The sequence below is a fragment of the Aquila chrysaetos genome, chromosome 5 (assembly GCF_900496995.4).
Source record: "Aquila chrysaetos chrysaetos chromosome 5, bAquChr1.4, whole genome shotgun sequence".
NCBI lineage: Eukaryota > Metazoa > Chordata > Aves > Accipitriformes > Accipitridae > Aquila > Aquila chrysaetos.
In genome coordinates this window covers 60,949,662-60,967,152 of record NC_044008.1, presented here as the reverse complement: position 1 = coordinate 60,967,152, position 17,491 = coordinate 60,949,662, and the positions used below count along the sequence as shown (strand labels likewise).

At 37.7% G+C, this 17,491-nt stretch overlaps 1 protein-coding gene across 3 annotated transcripts in view; it reads left to right on the top strand.

Annotated features, from left to right (window-relative positions):
- The window catches only part of UACA (uveal autoantigen with coiled-coil domains and ankyrin repeats), a 34,857-nt gene that overhangs the window by 14,429 nt on the left and 2,937 nt on the right, over positions 1-17,491 (top strand). For 2 of the 3 annotated variants that reach the window (XM_030015375.2, XM_030015377.2), the window contains exons 2-17: positions 1,164-1,297; positions 1,798-1,886; positions 3,049-3,113; positions 4,050-4,107; positions 5,206-5,276; positions 5,379-5,485; positions 6,437-6,618; positions 7,068-7,105; positions 7,535-7,603; positions 8,779-8,886; positions 9,966-9,998; positions 10,498-10,596; positions 10,799-10,835; positions 11,756-11,808; positions 13,272-15,962; positions 16,591-16,743. In XM_030015375.2, coding sequence (XP_029871235.1) covers positions 1,164-1,297; positions 1,798-1,886; positions 3,049-3,113; positions 4,050-4,107; positions 5,206-5,276; positions 5,379-5,485; positions 6,437-6,618; positions 7,068-7,105; positions 7,535-7,603; positions 8,779-8,886; positions 9,966-9,998; positions 10,498-10,596; positions 10,799-10,835; positions 11,756-11,808; positions 13,272-15,962; positions 16,591-16,743 — 3,987 coding nt within the window. The remainder of the gene's footprint in view (positions 1-1,163; positions 1,298-1,797; positions 1,887-3,048; positions 3,114-4,049; positions 4,108-5,205; positions 5,277-5,378; positions 5,486-6,436; positions 6,619-7,067; positions 7,106-7,534; positions 7,604-8,778; positions 8,887-9,965; positions 9,999-10,497; positions 10,597-10,798; positions 10,836-11,755; positions 11,809-13,271; positions 15,963-16,590; positions 16,744-17,491) is intronic. The other variant, XM_030015376.2, reaches the window with a different exon arrangement.

The window sequence follows — 17,491 nt, the reverse complement described above, 5'->3', positions numbered from 1 at the left end:
TAATTTGTAAATTTTGAGGCTTGTACAGATATTTAATATATAGAAATGAAACACTTGATTGTTTTATTTAGACTATTACAATTCAGATGATTGACAATAAAGATGAACAAGAAACCCTCCAGTTTTCATATAGTTAATGGAGTTAATTGCCTTGCTGATGTGAAAGAGCAGTTGATGTGCTTTTCCTAAAGGGCATGAGACTAAGGAGAGACAGCTTTTCAAATATATAGTTGCTGCAGAGAAAAGGAGAAGGGGAGTTCTTAATGTGCATGGTGGAGAGATTAAAACGTGATAACTAGGCATTAGGAAAAATGTTCTCTGATACGATTAATGAAGGACTGAATTGCAGGTCTCCTTGGACACTCTTACCTCTTCCTTTAGTTGAGCTTTTGAGACTTTGACAATTACCAGGACAACAATGCAGAGCTGTAGCTGATCTTGTGTGGGGTTCCCTGTCCCTTTGACTTCCAAGTCCCTTCTAGACACACTGAGAGGTTTTGGGGATATAACAGGTTGCTCTTCTATAAAGTGTGTATGTGTATGAGTACACATGCTAGCCTTTCCTTTGTTGTGTGAAGTCCTTAGTTTAACACAGCCCTATGTAGCAGTTTTTCTTGTTTGTTAATCAACAACTGGAGGGGGAGAGATACTTTTTTTTTTTTTGGGTAGGTTGGAAGTATCCATGATGAGAGAGGAGAAAGTAAAGATACAGTGAAAAGATAGCTGTCTGGGCAGCCTCACATGGCAGGTAGACATCTCCTTCTAGCCCCTCTAAAGATAATCTAATATGAGAAACTGTCTGAAAACTTCATTTGAGAATGAGGATGGGATCTACTGTGCGTGGCTTTAGTTTTAGTTCTATTAGAACAAAGTGGAATGAGGAAAACCAAAGAGGTTTGATCCTAAAGGTCTCCTTTAGGACCAAAGTGACTTAACCAGACTGTCTTGGAGCACTGTATGTTCAATGCTAACAGCCTGATTGAAATCCTACAGTGATGTTATACATAAACAACTCTACACATCTCAACAGGTACAACTCTGGAAACCATTATATTTTTTGTTGTATCCCCCCAATTGCATATGATTCAGCCTTTTATTGAAGTTCCTTTACTGGATCAATAGTGTACTATAAGGTCACTTGCTTTTCTAATTCTGTCTTACAGCTGAACACAGACTGGAACAAATATGATGACAGGTTAATGAAAGCAGCTGAAAGGGGCGATGTGGAAAAGGTTTCATCAATCCTTGCCAAAAAAGGAGTCAGTCCTTCTAAACTGGATGTGGAAGGGAGATCTGCGTAAGTAGCTTCCAGTACTCCAATAATGGTGTTGGAAAGCTACTGAAAGTTACTCAATTCCTGAATCTTGTTGCTCTGTAAAAACTCTTCTTTTTAATATATAAATCTATGTAATACATCATGTTAGATTCAAGTTTCATCTAAACTAGAATACCAGATGGCTAGAATGTGAAATTCTCAAACAATCTTCACTTCAAAGTGCAGATCAGTATTTAAATACTTGCTCCTGCCAGATTTGAATATTAAAGAGAAATGGAAAGCATATTAGTTTCTTACCTGGTTCACTGAATGAAGGTAAATAACTTTCCTGAAGTAATCATTATCTTGTTCCTTAAAGTAATATCTGCAAAACTCTTAACTGGATTTGGATGCTGTCCAAAGCTGCATTTGTATTGTATAATACTTTCAGTATACAGCTATTTGCTTTGACTTTCCTGGTTAATGCTACCATTTTTGTGTATAAAACAGTTGTGCTCAAGCAAGGTATTTTCTATTTTTAGATTCCATGTTGTAGCATCAAAGGGAAACCTGGATTGCTTGAACACCATCCTTATTCATGGAGTTGATATCACAGCCACTGATGCTGCAGGTAGGCTTCCTCAAATGTCCAAGTGCAACTTGCAAAAGTTCTCAGCTTGGTTTTTATTTTGGAGTAGAATTAGGCTGAACTACAGGATAGATCTTCCTCCTTTCCGTAATTTCCTGTAGTTGGCAAAAAAATTGATTATCTGTGTGACTTGTTGCTGAACTTGCGAGGAAACTTGTCATGCCCTGTCATGTGAGTTCATGAATGCAGAATAACTTAAGAACTTTGGTTTTGTGCTGCTATAACAGTATATATAGTCTGCTCTGGACTCACTGGTGAGATTAGCATTTCTGGTTGAGAATAACAGTGTAAGAACAGTTTTAAATGAATTTGTGTTCATTTAAATACTAAGTGTATTTCACTGAGACTTGTAAAGTACTGTATGCAATGAGGATTCAAATTAAATGATATAGTAGGTGTTTGTGCACCCATACTGAGCCCTCAAAAATTCAGAGCGTGTCTGCGCTACCTTCTTGATTTGCAGTTGTGATATTAGAGTTTGTGTGAAGGTCTTGTTGAAGAGGTAGTTAAAAACGGCTGCTAATTTTGCCTCAGATTGTTTACCTCATAATTTAACATGGTTAATGAATATGCTCTTGTTTTCAATTTCATTACAGAAATACCTAGCCTCCTCCTTTCATGTAACAGATTATTTTTTTAAATGCTTATGTGGAGTCATTTGCAGTATTTTGAGATTAATTTCAGTAACGAACTTGAACCCTTGGTTGCAGCTTCACTATTTGTTACAGTCTCTTCTTATTTTAGAGAAGTATAAACAAGAGAGATGACTTAGTTATAGCACTGATGGAATTGATGGGGGGTACAGGGACTGTTGTATCTAAAATCATGTGAATATTGATCTGAACTGTCCTGAAATCAGTCTAGCAGTCTAATGACACATATGTATCTTGAAGTTTCATACATCTAGCATGTGATGAGCAGTAATGAAGTATATAGAATTATGGAGGAGGACGATGACAGTTTTTTCTTCAGATGAAATAAACTATGCCAATGCTTTAGTGAAGTACAAATTAAATTCTTATGAATTAGTGCTTTATGATTAGTAATAGACTTTCTGAGGAACAACATAGGCGTGTTGAAGTTGTGTGTGGTATTTCTAATGCATGTTCAAAATAGATCCTGAATTGATGATATTTCTTTTTAGGTAGAAACGCATTGCACCTAGCTGCAAAATACGGACATGCTTTATGTTTGCAGAAGCTGTTGCAGGTACTGAAAAATACAACTTGTTTGTTGTCACTGTTTTTTATTCTTGAGAGGAAGAAAGGTACTTCTAAATATACTGATTCAAAATTGGGACATGCCACTTCTCTCTTTTTTTAAACAATTACATTCTTTTTTAAAAAAATAAGATAGTCATGGGGAAAAGACTTTTTCATATTAAATAAGAGATTGTGGCTGGAAGAGTGCTAAAATAAATAAAATAAACACTTTGTCTCTTCATGTAGGCAATAAAATCAGGTTGTAGTTTCTACCTCTTAAAGACAATGGAGCTGTGTGTCTTTTAAAGACTAGTGCTCCTTCTCTGAATACATTTGCATTTACAAACAGTAATACTGAAAGGTCTGCTCAAGAGTAGTGTTTCCTTCGAAAGATGGGTGTTTATATCCATAATCTTTCATTAATGAAACAATATTGGGGGTCGTCTTAGGTTTGTGTGATATTTATTTTTTCTTTATTCCTGGTCAGTTTATGCTAATTTGAATTTTTTTTTTAACTTTTAATGGATTCTTTTCATCTTCTGTTTATTTGATGCATGTCTCCATGCAGATATAAATGGCACATTTTCTGTGGAGTGCCAGAACTAGTAATGATACTGGTAGGGAAGGAGTGAGACAAGTAGTGGAGAATCTTAGCCATAGTGAACAAACATTTGAAAGTGTGCAATTCACAGACTTTTCACAAACATTTTCTTTGCACGGTGTTAATTTATGTCTACAACTTTTGATCAATGTGTTTAGAGCACTAAAGTGCATGTACCCATAGCTCACTCTTTCATGTATGTCACTATATTTAGAAACTACAAACTTACTTTTTTTTTCCTTAAATCACTTTTTATTATTTTAATTGAACCCTCAAAACATTTCACGTTTTGTAAGTGCAGTATGAATCCTGATTGATAACCAGGGTTACTTATTTTAACAGTACAATTGTCCAACAGAGAATGTGGATCTTCAAGGAAGAACTGCTCTTCATGATGCGGGTAAAAGGTTTTGCTTTTCTGATAACTGTAATATGAAATCTAGATTTAATGGATTGATTTTCAGATGGGCCAAATTCTTCTTTTAATTTTGGTGACTGTAGTAGGAGAAGAAGTTTTATGTTGTCATGACATTTGTCATTGTCGTGGTTTAACCCCAGCCAGCAACTAAGCACCACGCAGCTGCTCACTCACTCCCCCCCCACCCAGTGGGATGGGGGAGAAAATCGGGAAAAAGAAGCAAAACCCACGGGTTGAGATAAGAACAGTTTAATAGAACAGAAAAGAAAAAATGAATAATGATAATGGTAACACTAATAAAATGACAACAGCAATAATGAAAGGATTGGAATGTACAAATGATGCACAGTGTAATTGCTCACCACCCGCTGACCGGCACCCAGCTAGTCCCCGAGCAGCGATTCCCCGCCCCCCCCCTTCCCAGTTCCTATACTGGATGGGACGTCCCATGGTATGGAATACCCTGTTGGCCAGTTTGGGTCAGGTGCCCTGGCTGTGTCCTGTGCCAACTTCTTGTGCCCCTCCAGCTTTCTCACTGGCTGGGCATGAGAAGCTGAAAAATCCTTGACATTAGTCTAAACACTACTAGCAGCAACTGAAAACATCAGTGTTATCAACATTCTTCACATACTGAACTCAAAACATAGCACTGTACCAGCTACTAGGAAGACAGTTAACTCTATCCCAGCTGAAACTAGGACAGTCATCAGTAACAAACTTGTTAACAGTCTTAGCAGAGGTTGTAGGTCTGAAAGTCTCTTCTGATGCCCTTGAATTGTCTAGTAAAATCTTCAGCAAATATTACAAGCAGTGGTTTAGAGCAATGGTGTTAGTAGGTTAAGGTACCTTTATTCTTGGTTGTCTGCATCCTCATTATGCTATGCAGTGTCTTCAACAGTAGTGTTTGATTTTTTTCATGTACTCTTGAGGTGGTCATGTGAGAACTAAGTCACAGCGCCTTGTCTTGCTTTAACTTAGTTGCATGAATTTTTGTGAAACAAATACACCCAAGGAGGTGTTTGGGGTTTCACAAAGGCTGTTTTCAGCAGTATAACTTGCTTGCTCTTTTTCTCTTGAAAGCTATGTCAGACTGTTCCTCTAGCATACAACTACTGTGTGATCATGGGGCCCTGGTGAATTCAAAAGATGGAGTAAGTTGTTGCTTATAGCATTCTCCTGCACAAACCCTATTGGAGTTCTTGTGGTTTCTCTGCTTTCTCTCCTTTTCCTTATTTCTTTCCCCTTCTCTTCAGGATGGGAGGACACCACTAGTGCTGGCCACTCAGATGTGTCGTCCAATGGTTTGTCAACTTCTGATAGACAGAGGAGCAGATGTTAATGCCAGGGACAAACAAAACAGGTAACACTTGCAGAGGGTTGTCAGAATGCCTGCTGACATTTAAAGGGTAGAAAGCTGTCCCTTGACTTTCAGGCTACAATATAAATATACTAAATTCAGTGGAAAAGAACGTGGGATTTAGTTCAGAAGTAGATGTGCCAATTCAGTAACACAGATAGGTGTGTCCTTTTTTTATTGCTTGTTCTTGCATCTAAAATACATATAGGCTTGTTACTGCCAGCAGAGAAACTGCAGTTGGTTCTTTAAGGGTTTGTATGGTCAAAGCTGGATCTTGCACCCATTGGGATCAATACGCAAAATGGGTCATGACAAAAGTGGTACTCTGCCAAGAAGTACTTGAGTCCTGTTGGAGTTCTGAAGGGACCTAAAGGCCTTGAAAAGTTTGCTTCTATATTCATGGCAGGGGGTCAGGGAAAGGGTTTTCTCTTTGTAGCTGCTACTTCTGCCAGTTATTTCTTGGAGGATGGCTACCTGGTGGCCAATGGATGTGAGGCTGCTATGGGACAAAGCATGGGTACTTGCATTGCATGTTCTGAAGCTGGGAAGTGTTCAGAAGTTATTGCCAGGGCTCCCAAGCACTTGCCTCCCCAAACTTTGTCTAAACTTTTTGTCATGTATTTGTTGTGTCTATTGAGATTTGTATCTAGAGAGGAAGCTGAAGTCATAGGAGTTTTCAAAACACTGGGTGGTTCTCTCAAAGGCAGTGGGTTTATGCTGGGTTTCATGAAAATACTGCTATTACAGTGTTTTTGTTTGCTTTTTAACAAATACTTAAACATTGACTAAATGACTTTTTAAAGCTTAGTTTGCTCTCTTGATAGAGGAAAGATTCCTTGACTCAAGTTTCCATAATTAGACTTAAGCGTACAAAGCATTATTTCTGTAAGTGATTGCTCCATTAAAGCGTGAGATCCCTGAGTGTCTGAATGCAGTCTTTCTCCCCATCCTCAGGACTGCCTTAATGTTAGGCTGTGAATACGGCTGCAAGGATGCAGTAGAAGTTTTGCTCAAAAATGGTGCGGATGTTAGTTTGACTGATGGCCTTGGTCATGACTGTGCTTACTATGCCAGAATTGGTGACAATATTGACATTTTGGCTTTAATAAAAGCTGCCGTTGAGGATTCCAGCAAAGGTATGGAGAACACAGCTATAACAGCTTGCTGTTATTCTTTCATTTGAATTGTGTATCTTCCCACTGCTATGTCTTCAGGAACTGTTTTTTGGAGGGCAGCTGTAGTCCTTTAAACAAAAAGGTGATAAACTGGCTGTTTGGGAGGGGAAAGAAGGCTTTTCGGCTTTGTTTGGTTTTAGTAAAGCTTTTAAAGTAAATGCAGGCTCTCATGCCTCGAGGTATTAACATTGCTGAACCTGGTGTTGCAGTATTGATCATAGGAGTTATTTAGCCTTATTTATAGAAAAACTTTGTACTTGTGAATGTTTCCATATTTGATTAACTGGAGGGATGGTGAATCTATTTCTTGAAATGTCCTCCCAAGATTGAAAATAGATAGAATTAGCTGAATGTGGTGCATGAGTTTGAAGTGCATTTTTTAAATTCCTATTTTTGTGGTGCTTTTTCAGCAAGAGATACCATGAAGAAAGGGCAACCTGAACAAAAGGTAAGGCTGCTTATACTAATTATCTCCTAAGGCAGTATATTGCTGGTATTGTTGAGACAGTGATTAAGACTGTGCTATGATGCAGAACTAGTTCAGTATTTTTTGAATTCTTAACTTCATATGTAGCTGAGAAGATTCCCTTTAGTCAGATGGTGTGGCTATTTCTATTTGAAAAATATTCGATGATGTGCATATTCAGGATTAGAGTTTTGACAAGCATCCCATTTCCTGTCTGGATGAGATCATGAGTGACCTCTTGCTGAGAAGCAATCTGTCAAAATGGGAGTGTTGGTAGTATTGCCCCCCAGTGGAAGCTGAAATGGAGGCTGAGAGCAGCCCACTGTTCCCAGAAATGGATGTCTGCAGAACACAACAGGAATATAAATTAGTACTTTACTGTTGCAGTAACAGATTACTAATATGTTACAGAAGTGGAATCGGCTGCATGCGCAGGAGGAGGTGAATGTCAAGCTGTATCAGAAGGAATATAATGCTCAGGTAAGCAAGAAGGATTTCCATGACTTGAATATTCCCATATGCATAATAAACCAGACATACTAAAGACAAGATGTGCTTGTAAAGTAAGCATTAGCATTGCCATTAAGAAAGGTCATATATATTGCTGTTTACTTAAAACTTAATTGCATGACTGTAATGTGGCAATTAAGCAGATAAGCTGTAAACTTTTTCAGGAAAAAAACACTTGTTTGTGTAACAAATAGTTGCAAGTCTCTTCATGTTTTAACCCTACCCATCTCTTAACCTTCTGTCTACTACTTTTGCCTGCAGTAAAATCATAGGGTCACAAACCAGGAAGATTTATTTTTTTTAACATTCTCAAGAGAGATGTTTGTTTAAGTGTCTTGCTAAAAACAGCTTGTATCATAACTGTTCTACTAACTTGTATTAATTTTCTCATCTTGTTACTTTGTCATTACAGTTTTCAAAAAGGTAAACGATGTTTTAAGCTATGGGGAACAAACCACTGAAAAATTAAGGCCTTCGTTCTGAAATGCTCTGTAATAAAAGGATAAAGATCTCTAAATGCAACTTCTCTGGTTTGAGCTAAAGTAGTTACCACGGTTAAGGCAGCGATTACCAGGCAAGAGTTAAACATGCTTTATTGTTTGCATGTGAGCACTGGACTGATTGATGGTGCAAAGACCTATAATTTTCATGTCATGGGTTTATTAGATGTTACTAGAGTGATTCTTGTGGCTGCTGGAACAGTTAGCTCATTTAAAGGTTGCTATGCTTCATGCTGGTAAGGCTTTTTCATTACACCTTTGGCTGCAGTGGTTGAGTTGCAGGAACTGTTTTAGCATTAGTTATTTTTACTTGTTAACAGACAGCAGATAAGCAGCCTCTTGAGTGCTGTCAGCATTGAATGTAATCTTACTCTGTTCATACTTTCAAAACCTGTATGTATACTTACAAGAGAATGAACTATCTAGAGCTGAAAAGCTTGAAGACTGTGGATCTTGTGCTTATGTAAACCTTCAGAATGAAACAAACCTGGAGTAAGGCCACAAAATCATTAGGGGACTTGTTAGGCAAGGCTTGGTGTCTTTAATGACTGTTAAAATTGTTGATTCGGATTCTTTAGTTTCCCCAATGTGTGTGTGTAGTGTGGTGGTGTGTGGTTTTTAATTTTATTTTTTACTTAATTTAAGGAATTGGAGTTAGAAAATCAAGATTTGAAAGATCGAATGAGAGAAGTGCAAGAGGAGCAAAGGATGCTGCTGGATAGAATCAGCGGGCTACAACTACAATTGAATGAGGTAAACCTAGTATTGGAATAACCTGAGTTGAAAGCTGTAATAACTACCTGACGCTGACAGGCTGGTAGAAGTAGAAAGGAAAGCATGTGTAATTAAGATGCGGTCTTCACTGCTTTCCTGTGAATTATTTCTGTATGTGTCACTGTCATGTTCTTCTGCTGCAAAAGCCTTTGGTCTTGTAATTATACTCAAAATGCAAGGAGACCTGTTACAATGTCATGCAGTGATACTCATAAATTTGAGCAATTAACATTTATGGCTATACTTCACAATGTAACGTGAACCACGAGGTGTTCTGGCATGTTGTAATTTGGAGAGTAAACTTCATCTGCACAATTAAACGTAGGTGTTGTGTGTCACTACTTTATCATAACCACTGCTTATTTTCCAGCTGTTACTGTAAGTGGAAACACAGAGAAAAATCTTCAGTTGGCAAAAAGAGAAACAAAGGTTTTCAATAAGGAGTTTCTCACCCAAATTTAAATGTCTGTTTTTAGAGTTCCTTCTTAGAGGTCTAAATATGACTGGTACGTTTGAGGAAGAAAACAAAAACAGCATTTTTTCTGCTTTGTGGGGGCTCACATTTGTTCTTTCACTGTATTTTTGTAGAGTTACATTTAAAAAGTGTGCAGCAAAGAAGTTTGCCCTAAATGTAGCACATGGATAGAAAGAATATTTCTTCTTGGAATCATGGGCTTGTCTGAACTTCTGTCTTAAGCATTTCTTTTATAAAACAAACAAAACCCACAGACTCACTCCGTCATACTCACTTCCCCAAATCAGCAAACTTCTACTGAAAAACTTCTACTGTTCTGCCTGAGTAGTGTATGATCTAGATAATTGAAAAGATATTCCAGTTTCCTAGTATGCATGTCAAGAGACATTGCTCTGTCCAATGTCCTTAACTTTTGTTCATCTATTTCTTTTGCCAGAGGTTAGAAGGTAAATGAAAGGGGAACAGTCAGAAGCATGTAGCATTAGAAACTGGGGTAGACTTGTCAACTAATGAACTGTGTATAAGCCCCTTAACCGTTATTGAAAAAATGATTTTTGGGGGAATTTTTTTGTTATTTTTGCAGGAGCAAATGTTTGCAGATGATCTTGAAAATGAGGTACGATATATCACCTTAAAGTGTAATAGAACTATCAAATAGGGGAAGTGACTATCACATTTAAGTAATGGTATTTATAACTATAGTTAAAAGAAAAGCTATCTAGCAGTAGATATTTCATTTAGCATTTATATGTACTCTGTTTATACAGCTGCATAGCTTTTCTGTTACTACAAATAGTATATGTAATGCCTATGGCACCTTTAAAGTAGACTTTAATATTATAAGTATCTCTTTAGTAACTTTCAGTAATGCAAGACTAATGTGAATAAATTAAACAATAACAAATTATGTTGGTGCATATTCCCTTGACTCATTCTTCAAGACTCCTTTTGTAGAGGAGCAGTGCTGTGGAAGAACTTCAGAACCAAAAATTTAGGGATTCTTTCAGTGCTGATCTTGGTTGAAGTTTGCCCTAAACTTTTTTAAAATGTTGCTCAAGACCTTACAAATCTGGCCATTCTTGTGGCTTTGCCTATTTGTACTCTTTCTCTTTCAGAAAGATGAGTTGAAGAAAATCCTAAGTACCAAGGAAAAACAGCAGGAAGAAAGCTTAAGAACTATTGAAGCTCTCAAAGCTAAACTCAAATACTATGAAGTATGTTAACTGATTTGAAATGTAATATAGCAATTGATACTTGCAGTAGTAAATACTTAAGCAATTTTAAATTGTTGAAGGTCTTAAATGGTTATCTCATTGTAAAAGCTTTCCCTGCCCTTTAATCCCTAGCTTAACATAGAGAAAAAATTTGAAATTAACTTTCAGCTTTATTTTTGTGTTTCTTGCTGTTTGCTTTTAGGTTGACTTTGTGGCATCTGGAAGTAACTTTGGTAACAGTAAGTGTATTTAATTCTTAAAACTTGCCATGCATGATGCAGTGTTAGAATACATAGATGAAGGGTGGGTTTTTTGTCATCTCTCTCTTTTGTTGATCTTAACTATAGCCAAGCATAATATGTGTGTGTGTCCACACTTCAAACCTCAGAATACAGTCAGCTGGGCACAGTTGTGTTTGTATGCGAGTGCTAGGGCACTATCGATCAGTCTTGCTTGCAAGTGACTGGTCTTGTGAAAAGTGCATTGCCACTCTGCTTCGTCTTCTAATAATGTGAAAAATGAGCTGAGCAAGCTCTGTGCTTCAAATGGAGCCTTCCCCTTTCCATTCTTCATATCTTAAACACTCATGTGTACGTGACAAAAAAACTATGGTCTTTGTGAAAGCTTGAGTGTAGGCAGGTTTGAAAGCAGCTTTAAACAGGCAAGACCTCAGCTTACACTTCTATTAGAAATGATTCCGTTTCCAGAAACTGAAGTCTTTCACATCTGATGTGGTTACAGGCCTGTCTTGCACTTGTGTAACTTAAAATGTTACTCTACCTGTCATGAGCTGTTGTGAGAGCTGGTCGGCTGCCTGTCAGGAAGGATCTTTTATTTGGAGTGCAAGGGGATGCTTTTCCCTGGTATGTTTATGTGCAGACATGCAGCTAGCTCAAGGTGGCTTTCATGACTGTTTTGCAGAACTATTTACCTAGCCTGGTATAGTAGGGGTATTTTTTCCTTAGGAGGAGTTTGTCCAGACTTCCTATGTGACTTAATTAAGGAGGAGTTGTTTTAATACCAAGTACTTAAACACCAACCTGTAGCCTTGCACAGTCCCATTGAACAGAATAAAATTAGGGAGGAAAACAGAGTTCTTGTGATTATGTGTGACTGTTTTTAAACAAGACTAAATGCTGTTTGCTTTGAAAAAATCTAGGAAAAGAAGATTTATTACTTAAACAAGGCCAAGTGTTTGCTGTGGAATCGCAGGTAAAATATTTTACCACTTCAGAGAGTTCTAAGATAGTTATGTATGTATATTAGACATTGCTTCTAAATGCAACGTTTTCAGTACCACTTGCTTTGCTATGTTTATTTTTAACTGCTGGTGCCCTCTAGAGTTACATATGTGACTGTTGAATGCTGTGAAATTGTTGGATGCTGAATGGTCTGGTCTGTAATGAGCATTCTTAAAACTGAATCAACAGACTACTGGATCAACAGTCAGTGTAAAGTGCAGTTGGTTTTTGATCTCCATAATTTTTTCTACTTCAAATTCAGCTAAAATTTAGAAGGCTTTATTTTTCTGCCACCTATACAATAATTTCCTGTCAATTTTGTTTGCTGACAGCTAGCTACCTTTTAAAGCAACAATTCAATTATAAATAAGGTCCATCAGACCCTTGCAGTGAGTCATATATGATAGGGATTGCTCCTAATTGACAAACTGTTCTTACACTTGAGTATTTTAGCTGTAATGCTTCCAGAAGTGAGCGATGGCTAGAAATAAATCCATACATCCTATGCTTTCTTGCCAGATTTCACTGATGTATTCTGTATGTTCTGCTGCTGACACAGAAAAATCCACTCTCTTCTGCCATGTTTTACATAACCTTATCCCAATGGTCCTAGGATTTTTTTTTTATTCTTAGTTGAAGTTTAAAGTGAGTTGATGTGCAATTAAAAAAAAAAAAAAACAAAAAACAACAACAAAAACAAACAAACAAAACCAAAAAAAGGGGGGGAGTGGCTGGGCACAAAAAGCCAACCAATCAAAAAAACCCAAACCATGTCCCAAGAGGGAATTAAGTGGCTTTAAGCTAGTCATATCTGGAAGCTACCTCGTGCTTTCTGGTCCTTGGAACATGAATGAGATCATTGGAGCGAGCCTATGCCATGTAATAGCCATCATGCCTGGTAGTGAAGGTTGGTAGTGAAGACCACGTAGCAGGAGGGCAAAACTGGCTTTTCTGAGAGATCTTTTAGTGGACAGTAAATTAAATGACTGTTTTCCTCAGCCTTTTCAGAGGGAAGGTTCTGTTAACCATGACATACTCTGTTCTGATTCCTTTTAAAATTATTTTCACGTGCTTGAGGGATGGAGGAAATCTCTGAAATTAAATTTCTACTAGCAGATGACTGATTAAATATGAATAACAAGGGAAATGAAATGAATATACTATACCTGTACTTTAATGTCATTAGGGTCTGATGATTGGGAAACAGTGATGTAGAGCTATATTCAAGATTTTTTTTACTCTTAAAAGCTGAAATAATGTGTTCTGTAATATGGGCAAGAATAGACTGGTGTGTTTCTAATTAAGAGACCTCTCGGACAAATGTTATGGTCATATCAACATAGGTTTAAGACAGTTATGTGTATGACAAGTCATATGCCTATGACTTGTCAAACTTGTTAACGTGTATCCATTTTTGTGCCAATTTATCTTCAGTCTAGGTCTATGCTGAGACCCCTGGAGCTCTCCCTGCCTAACCAATCATCCATTTCAGAGAAGGAAACTTTAAAGAAAGAACTTGACAACATGAGGGCCTGCTATGGAGCAGCAAAAGAAGAAATTACCAAATTGCAGAGAGAACTGTCTCACAAGATATCTGAATGTACAGCTTTGGCATCAGAGTGTGAAAGAACCAAGGTGGAATCTGATGGACAGATAAAACAACTGGAAGATGCTTTAAAAGATGTACAGAAAAGAATGTTTGACTCTGAAGGCAAAGTTAAGCAAATGCAGACCCACTTTCTTGCTCTGAAAGATCACCTGACTAATGAAGCTGCTTCGGGAAACAGTAAGCTAACAGAGGAGCTGAAGGATCAGTTGAAAGAAATGAAAACGAAGTATGAAGGAGCCTCTGCTGAAGTGGGAAAACTAAGGAACCAGATTAAGCAGAATGAATTGCTGGTGGCAGAATTTAAGAGAGATGAAGGAAGGCTAGTGGAGGAAAATAAAAGGTTGCAGAAGGAACTTGTTAAGTTGGAGATGGAGCGAGATAAAAGGGGAAGAAATGTTGTGGAGTTAGAAGGGCAGCTCAAAGAAACAGCAGTGAAGTTAGCCTGCTCTGTAACTTCAGAGAAATTTGAAAACATGAAGAGTTTGTTATCAAATGAAGTGAATGAGAAAGCAAGGAAGTTAGCAGAGATGGAAGGAGAGCATGAAAAACTGCAGGCAGAGATTCTGCTTTTAAAGAGGGAATCTGAGAGTCAGAAAGCTAAACTTGCTCAGCATGTAAAGCCAGAAGACCATGAACAAATGAGGAGTGGGTTTGAGAAAAAAAATGAGGAACTTGGGAAGACAATTTCTGAATTATCACAGAAAAATCAGACTCTGCAGAAGGAACTTGAAAGACTGCAGGTTGATAACAAGATGCTTAAACAGCAAATCCAAATGCTAAAAACTGAAATTAAAAGCCAGAATGTGCCTTTAAAAATTCACGAAGAATTGAAGAAAACAAATGATCTGACTGTTGGTGACCTGACCAAAAAGCTTTTTGAAATAACAAAGAAGTACAATGAAAGCAAAGCAGAAGCTGAAAAGTTGCTGGCAGAGAAGAACAATTTAAATGAGAATATCAGCCTCTTCCAAGCTGTGTACCTGTCTCCAGAGCAGCACAACAAAGAAGTGGAAGCTTTAAAATCTAATGGTATTGAACTTGAAAAGCAGCTTGCTGAGCTTCAGAAAAAATATGATGATGAACAAGCAAAAGTGTGCAAACTAGTCTCTGAAAATACAGTCATAAGAGAGACTCTCAGGGATCAGTATGTGTTGGCTACAACACATGAAGAGATTAAAACAGTCTTGAATAACGCACTAGAAAAGACTAATAGGGAGGTGTCAGATCTGAAGGAAAAGACTGAAGAGATAAAGCAAGAATTCATGAGGGTAAATGAAGAAAATGGAACTTTGAAAAATAAGGTGACACTCTTACAGAATCAATTACAAACTGAGTATATAAGTTTAAAAGATCATGAAACTACAGTGAGTAGTTTAAATAAAGGCATGCAAGAACTTCAGGAGAACAGTGTTGCAATTATGGCTGAATATAAGAGGGGTCAAGAAGAAATTTTGCAGTTGCATGCAGAGATTGAAGCCCAAAAGAAGGAACTTGACACAATTCAAGAATGCATTAAGTCAAAATATGCCCCAGTTGCCTCCTTTGAAGACAGAGAACAAAGCTTTGAAGCCACAGTGAAAGAATTGAGAGCACAATTGCAGGAACAGGTGCAGAAGTGCAGAGAAAGCGAGGAGGAAAACAAGAAGTGCAAACAGGAGAATGAAAAGCTCAAAAATGGTGTTTTGTCCATCCAAAATGACTTGCAGCAGAACTATATCCTTGCTGAGAAATCCCATGAAATGGAAAAAATGTTTGCAAGCAAAATGGAGGAGTTGAATAAACAATTGAGAGAATTGCTGCAGAAATACACAGGTGAAAAAGAGGAGAAAGATGAGCTGCAAGAGAGTACTCAGCAGCCCATAACTATGCAGGCTCAGCCTCTTTCAGTAGAACAAATTGAAGCCTTGAAGAAGGCTCTTGGTCACACTATAGAGGATCTAAAGGAAGCCCTCAGAAGTAAGAAGGAATGTTATGACAAAGAAACACTGAAAGTAGGAGAACTACAACAGGAATTGTCAGGTCTAAAGAAGTCTTCAATACCTTTGGTAGAATATACACAAATGAAGGAAATGCTAGAACAAGAAATTGTAGCGATCAAAAACACCTTGAAAGAAAAGGAAGAAGAAAACCAAGTTAAAAATGAAGAAATCTTGAAGTTGCAGTCTGAGATTCAGCTTACTCAGCAAGCTTTAACAGACCTGGAGAGCAAAGAAGTGATTGACGTATCAGAATACAAATCCATGAAAAGTACTCTGGAGGCCCAGATTAATAGCATAGCTGAAAATTTGTCCAATATGAATAAAAAGTACGAGGAAGCATGTGAGGAGGCTTTGCAAGCTAGAAAGAGTGAGCTTTCTTTAAAGGATGAAAAGGAGTTGCTTCAGTTACGGAGTTGCAGTATTGAGCAAGAAATTAAAGACCAGAAAGAAAGGTGTGATAAGTCATTGACAACAATTATTGACTTGCAGAAGAGAATACAGGAATCTGCAAAGCAGGTGGAAGCCAAGGATAACAAGGTAGGGTGTCAGACAGTTCCTTACTGCTAAACTGAAAATGTCAGGAGCATTAACTAGACTTCAAATATTGCTACTTAAGTATTCAAGCACATCTTTGTGTGCTGTGCATTAGGTACCCAGGACTGGCCCAAGTCTGCTAAGATGAAGTCCTGGTTTTGTTGGTGTTACACCAAGTTTTTTTTAATTCCTTGTATGTTTCAGGCATTGTGTGTTGTATTTAAACTTTTAAAATTTTCAAGCTGGGTTTTAGACTCTGTGGGTATAAGCTCATTCTTCCATTGGAGCTGTATTTATTTAGCATCTCTGGCTTGCCTTCTGGTGGTTCTTTGTTCCTTGTAGAAATTAGGCCTAGAATATCTTTTGAGCATAAGTCATTTACCTTGCTGGCTGACCTCCAGGGTCCATACCTTACAAATTTCAATGCTAGGAAGCAGAATGTGAACCAGTGATAGCATGTCATGAAAGTGAAGTCATCTATCTTTGTGAAGTCTCTTAGCCAGTGTCGTGGTGAGCTGGGACAAAGACCCTTCAGTGCTTGCTGGTGTTCATCAGTCTTTAAAGAATGTTAAAGAATAATAGTTTTTGGTGAGACATCCTTAAATGTAGTTTTTGTGTGCTTTTTTTAAAGATAACAGAGCTGCTTAATGATGTAGAGCGGTTAAAACAAGCTCTTAATGGCTTGTCTCAGCTTACATATACCACTGGGATTCCCTCAAAGAGGCAGAACCAGCAGGTTGAACTGCTCCAGAACCAAGTGAAAACACTGCAACAGCAGCTAGCTGTAAGTAGTCATGCAAGGTATTGTCTGAAATGCAGTAGCATTGCTTACAGTTTCTTGTATAGACAAGGAGATATGTATGTGGCCACTGGAGCACTGGGGTTGACTGTAGGCTTAGACTTCTAAAGTAGAGTATTCATGATTTTTTTTTTTTCCCCTGAACTGCTTGCTTCTCTGTAAAATTGTCTGCTTCCTTCTGCACACTGGAATTGCAACATTTGGGAACTTTTCCAGATAAAAAGGACAAAATTTAGAGAGAATTTGTGCTTATGAGATATACTGCTATAGTTCGTGCCAGGACCATTTCTGTATGTAAGTTCCACATTAATATTTTCTCACAAAAAAACACCAGCCACTTATTTTCTCACTTTGAAAGCAAGTGAGGTGGTCCTTTCTTAATGGATTTGACTTTGTGTCCCTTTGTCTGCAAATGTTGTGAAGTGTGTTGCTTATCATGAAGTACTAACAGTAAAGGGGAACACTTACCATAAAGTGCTGTAATTTTGTGCACAAACATGTTTGCGGCCCCTGTGACTTCAATAAAGCTCATAATGAAAGCTATGTATGTGAGCAAAGTTAGTTATTTCTAAATCTGTACAGAAGTAGGATACATCTTTAATAGTATTTGCAAGGTTGACCTTTTATAAGGCAAAGCATTCTTAAATTGGGTGGTTTTAAACAAATAGCTAATGCTGTTGATGAAACAAGTTTTTAGTCTTAGCACCTGGGCTGACGCACTAGATCAGCCTGT